Here is a 6,294-nt window from a genome sequence, read left to right on the forward strand (position 1 = left end):
TCTTATATAGAAAGACGACTTTCAGAATCAAGTTAAAACTTAAAAAGTTCAATTAGCATCAAACACGGCAATTGAGCAGTGTAAACAAACCCATTTCACTAAATTAGTGATTTAATGATGTCTCCTAGAACTACAGGGTATCCCTGACGAATGACAGTTAATGAATGGTTTAAAATGTCTTCTTCCATAATTTGTTAGGTTGTTTGATACCAAAGAGAATAATAAAAAATATTGCATGGGAGTAAAATTTATGTCAAAGTAAAATATATTTGAATAAAAGATTTTTCAAACAATATAAACAACAAAAAGTCTTCAATATCTAATATAGTATATGGAAGAACACATTCAAAACTATTCACCAACTGTCATGTTTCGTGGGACACCCTCTATTTGCTTTGTAACAACATCAATTAAACTTAAAGGGACAGACCGGCTATCTAGGGTAGTTAAACTGAGTATGCAGTGTTGTGGACAATGAATCCTAATGAATTTGCCCACAGCACTGCATACTCAGTTCAACTACCTTACATAGCCGGTATATATCCCTTTAAACATTACTTAATGTCGTATTCCTATTTCACAATTTTTTGGGGGTTCTTACTGTATAATCCGCTGAGAAATATATTTCAGAACATGCAGGTTTTTGTTATTAAATTACGTTAATTGTGATTTGATCTACATGCACAAAAAAAGCTTAATTCTAAATGATTTTGAAAAATATATAAAAAATCCCAAATTTTCATTAAATTTTATACCAAATTAAAAAGAAAAATGTGGATTTAATGTCGTCTTCGTTTAAAACTATTAAGAAAAAGAAGACGACTTTCCCTCGGCGGTTTACCACCGAACACGGTTGTACATATAAGATTAGTTACTCTTGATGCGATCAAATTGCACGAAAAATATGTCTCCTAAGATACCCAATGACGTCATATTAGGTATTTATCTATCTATCTCCGTTCATTGGAGCGCATCTCGAGAGGAACTAAACTTGTTAACCTTGCCAACGAACTGAAGGAATTCTGACGCTGAGCAGGGGCGTATAAAGGAAATCGTCCAGAGAGTATGCTTAGTATCTTTTCATTTTTATACGCCTGTACACTCTGACCCCATAAAATAAAACTGGAAATTTTTATTAGAAATATAATTTTATGAGACACTACTTATATTATGGCAATTTCTCTACAATTCAAAACAGTTGATCGAAAGCTTTAATGACGACACTATCAGAGAAAATAACTGAACATACTCTAAATTTAACCATCATAATTCCTTCATATAATATCAGGGGAATCAGGGAAAGCTAATGGAAAACAAAGGAAATTTAAAAACTTTCAATGGAAGACGACTTTCATTTACAGCTTTACGAGTAACTACAAAATCCAAAATTCCAAAATTTGTTAAGTTGTTTGATACCAAAGAGAATAATACAAAATATTATATGGATTTCACATAATTTTCCACCACCGCTCAGTCTTATTTCTACTTAAAAAAAAAATAACAAAAAATCTCCACTGCGTCAGATTTTATTCAAATCTTAACAATTTTTCATGATTACAATATAAACTGGTGGTGCTCATTTTCAAATCAAATATTTCTTTTTAAATTATTTCAAACCCTTCTCTTCGATACATACATAATATAAGGTATAGCTATTTTTTAGAATTTTTTTTTTTGAATTTTTTAAATATTTTTTAAACACACAAATATGAAGCCTGAAAAGTCTCAAATATCCAAATCTTTCATTCGTATTCAGCTATACCAGTATACATGGATACATGGTTACAATCCTGCGGCTGAAAGTGTAAAAATCGAATCCAAGGATACAAAATCCAATTAAAGATACAAAATCGAATCCAAGGATACAAAAATTCAATTTAGGATTCAGGATATCAAATATAGCATAGCACACACTAAGTTTCCTGCACATGATCAACAATCTAGAATTATCAATATTAATCAGTGATTGATCACTCATCTCTAAGATACTTGATTGATTGATTAAGTGCGAGGAATTGATCAATTTTCAAAAAATAATTAAACCGTCAAGAATTGGTTAAAACTATGGCGAATTTAAACATTAAATGGGGTTGGGCTCATCCGTGACTAAGCTTTTTTTTGTAGATTTTTTCATTTAATTTTAAAAAAATTAGTTTTATTTTTGGTGATTAAATAAGTTTATATGTTATGAGTGAACATGTAGTCACAGATGATTCCACATCAAATTACGAATTTTCAACATGCTTTTGATTAAATAGACATAAATCCACTAAAATTATTTTAATGCTATTCTGTGCTCTGGCTACTGCTATGAGATATCTTTTTAGAAAATCATTATTTTGTCAGATATTCGTTTAATCTTTGAAATTGTATAAACAGGATGATAGGTTGCTAGAATTCTGCTGCCATGAGAGAGAAGGTTTGGTCTCAAATTGATCTTCAAAAACTTTTTATTTAATAAATTCGGCAGATTTCGTTGGTTCTTTAATTTTTCTTAGGTTTTAACGTGAGCAACAACAACAACTGCTGGACTTAAAACCAGTTTTATTTCTACCGGAAACAAAATACTGGACTTAAAGACAGTTTTATTTCTCCCGAAACAAACAGCTTGCCCCTCTTAGATCCAGTTTCAGGAGGCCTAGGGGAGAAAAAAAGCCGTTTACTATAAAAAATGGCACTGGTGGGCTTCTCTTCCCCTGGGTCCTTCTGATAGTATATATGGGATAGTAGAAAAATATACAAGATATCTCAATATATCACGTCAAAGTATCACCGTTTTTATAGATTTAAATATTCATAACAATCATCTTTATAGAACTCAGTAGAGGAACGTTTTGTACTGAAACAGGTTCCATAGTGCACCGAGTACATGTATCTGTACACCGAGTACATAGATATATGCACGGAGTACATGTACTTCAGTTGTCAAGAACCGTACATAAGATTAGGTACATAGCGAGCACAGGGTAGCAGCTGTATAACTCTCACAGTTGTACAGATTCAGCATTAGCTGTCTGTCACCGGGGAAGCTGTTACTCGTAGAAGCAACAGCTGTTAAGCTGTCGGCGAATCTGTTACTCTGACAGCTACACAGCAAACACGAGAAGTTAACTGCTTACTGAAATATAAGATTCAATTAGAAATTTATGAAGATTCAAGGGAAAGTTGTTAAAATTGCACGCGAACTTCAAATTAAAGAGGTAATGGCATACACTTTTCACAATGGTATCCGTTAATCTTTTATTATTACTGTAAAAGATAACGTATTTTTGTCAAGCGTTTAATTCTGATAATTTTCAGCATAATTTCTTCAGTTGAAATCCGCAAACCACTTCATAGAGAAGCCATAATTGAATAAAAATAATCAATTTTCATTGAAAAAAGAAATACATGGATATCTCATTTATTATTGATCAGATAATGGTTTTAACGGTACGGTTGTCAATAAGACTAATCTAAAAATGTTGATTTTGATGATATTTAATATTGGTCTATCATTTGTATAATGCTCTGTGATGAGAATCTAAAGAAACTTTGTAGTTCTACGTATATTTTTAAAACTTTAATATGACATTTTCATAATTGTTTTTCTGGCTACGCAATTAAGGTTAAATTCTATTATATCAAATGCATTATTTTTTTTGTTTTTATGATAAACGAGAATTTTTTGATATAATATTTTTAAATTATCAAAACTAGGAATTTAGCTCGATTTTTTTTAGAATTTAGGATATTGAAGCCACTGGAATATATCTGAAAAAATAATATATAATATTGTAATGTAATGATAATATAACAAAATAATATTTAATAGTATAGTGTAATCAAAGGTTCCTCAACGTTTTTTTTTTTGGTTTCAGGTCAGGTTAAAAGCAAAAGTAGCGGATTTTCAAATTATGACAGTAAATATGGAATTTTTGGCTAAAATGAGTATTTTTACTGTTGGTTTATATTTGTTCTCTAAATTGCAGATTTTTCTCACAAATTGACAGAATTTTGCTGAAAATTCCAGTTGTTTTCCAAACCTCAAAGTGGCAGGACAGATGGGTAAACTGATCCGAATCCTGATGTAAACATACAGGGGGTGCCTCACCCCCCTGGAGGATCACAGGAAGGGGCGACCACATGGTGCCCCTCCCCCCCCCCCACCCAGTTAGTTAAAATATGAGAATTTATTTAGAACTAAATATCAAAAACTAAATTACAAGATCCTGAGAAAGGGTTTCAGATAAAAATAATTTAAAGGGAGTGTAAGCATAATTTCAAATGACCCTCCATGCAAAAATGACGGTGCCTGATTTACAACGGTGCCATTGAAACCGTTATCTGATCAAAAATGTGGAAGATACCGTCGTTTTTCTTACTAGGAAAAGTTTTTAAATCTGATAATTTTTAGATTGTTTCACATAAGCAAAAATTGCGCAGGTCACTTTTACAGAGAAACCAAAATGTAAATGAACAGTTGATATGAACAAAATCATATATAATTCAAACTTGACCAGACAAATCTGTTAAGGGTACCGTTTTAATTTAGACATTGTCATCTTTGCACATAGCAGGCCGCTTCAAACTACGCTTACAATCCCTTTATTTACCTCCTCGTATCTCTGGTTACGGGGTGAGGATGGGGCTCGTTTATCTCCGCCCCCGCCCCGACCTCCAGACCCATGGCTTGGACTTGTTCCTACCCATCCTCGAGCCTGACCACCTGCTCCGCCCTGGGATCCGCCCCAACCGTCATATCCGCCCATCCAGGAAGACTGTCCACCCCGACCGCCTTGCCAGTTCTGAGCTCCACCACTTCCCTCAGTCCATCCGCCCCAGTTGTGCCAGTCATAGTTGCCACGGCCTCCACCACGCCCCCGACCTCCGCCACGGCCCAGGTAGATACCAGGGAGATGACCGTAAGGGTAGGCGGGGAAGGGAGGGAACGCCATACTAAAATAAATCTAATATTAGCAACTACTTACTAATTTCCCCCTCCCCCCATTTCACTTAGGGAAAAAATAGAATGAACCTAGTGAAGCCTTGAAACTATTTGCTACAGTTGATTTCAGACCTAAAAATGTACTAAATTCCTACAATTTTTAACAATTTTTTCAAATTCCCAAGGATAAATTTTCTGAAAATTGAGATTACAACTCAGAAGACTAAATGTTAACATATTGTTAACTTAAAAACCTAAAAATTATTTATTTCTGAAAAGTAAGAGGGTGAAAATACTAATTTTCCGCTCAAAAGTTTCAAAATTTTAAGATTTATTCTTATCTAACTTTACGGCAAACAAATTACTATTCTCCAAAAAAATCTTCACTCCCCTCAGATAATAACCCAATGGTGCTCCTAACAATCGCTATATGGTGAAAAAATAAAAACCTTGACTAGTTGAGGTTAAAAATCTAAAAATGAAGAATAACGAAGACAATGAAATCAATGTTGAAAAGATACAAAAAAAATTGAAAATTAAAAACATTAAATACTAATAACCCAACCTTTCTTTAACAAAAATTTGATAAAAAAATCTTTTCGTTTTTATTTTGATTCGGATACGGAAAAAGTTTGAAAATATTTCTTTTTTTTTTGTTGAAACTTATTTGACTTAAAAGATGTTATTAGTTCATTCACATTCGTCAATACTTAAGATTTGCAAAAAACGTCTTTAATAGATTTGAGTCAATTTTGATCCAGAGAATCACAATATTGTGGATCCAAAATCAGGGAACCACAATATTACGGATCCGGATATAAGCAATCATAATATTGCAGGTCAGGATTACAATATTGCGGATCCGGATATCGGGAATCATAATATTGGGGATCAGGATCACAATATTGCGGATCCGGATAAAGGTAATCATAGTATTGCGAATCAGGATCACAATATTCCGGATCAAGAAAGGCACAATATTATAGATCCGGATTCAGGGAACTACAATAGTGTGGATCCGGATCCTAAGCACTGTATTTAAATAAATAGTAAATATAAAAAGCAACAATTTTACCTAGAAGTAAATAAAATCATGTAAAGAAAGAAACATCTGTTAAAAATTAAACTTCTCATGCAAAATCGGAACACTTTTAACTTCCATGCAACAATTTGTTTAATACTTCCACATTTTTAGTAAATCCGGGGGGGGTGGGGGGTAATGCATATTTAAGATTAAAAGAGTGAAATCTGAGCTGGGAAAAGTTAATGCACCGAAATGCATTTCTCAGAATAAGGGAGTGGGGTAGATTCAACAGTTTCAATAGTTTAAGGAACAGAAGTTATTTAGTTAGGGTTAAAGGGACTGT

General features: G+C 33.1%; 1 protein-coding gene across 1 annotated transcript; it reads right to left on the minus strand.

Moving 5' to 3' along the window:
* Positions 1-1,510: 1,510 nt before the first annotated feature.
* On the minus strand, positions 1,511-4,938 carry LOC111714077 (heterogeneous nuclear ribonucleoprotein R; the record flags this gene model as incomplete). Its single annotated transcript, XM_023489111.1, is given in 2 exon segments — positions 1,511-3,118; positions 4,596-4,938. Coding segments are annotated over 2 exon segments (346 nt in total), but the record flags the coding sequence as incomplete, so codon positions are not given.
* Positions 4,939-6,294: the final 1,356 nt, after the last annotated feature.

This window comes from Eurytemora carolleeae, unplaced genomic scaffold, assembly GCF_000591075.1.
Source record: "Eurytemora carolleeae unplaced genomic scaffold, Eaff_2.0 scaffold1474, whole genome shotgun sequence".
Taxonomy (NCBI): domain Eukaryota; kingdom Metazoa; phylum Arthropoda; class Copepoda; order Calanoida; family Temoridae; genus Eurytemora; species Eurytemora carolleeae.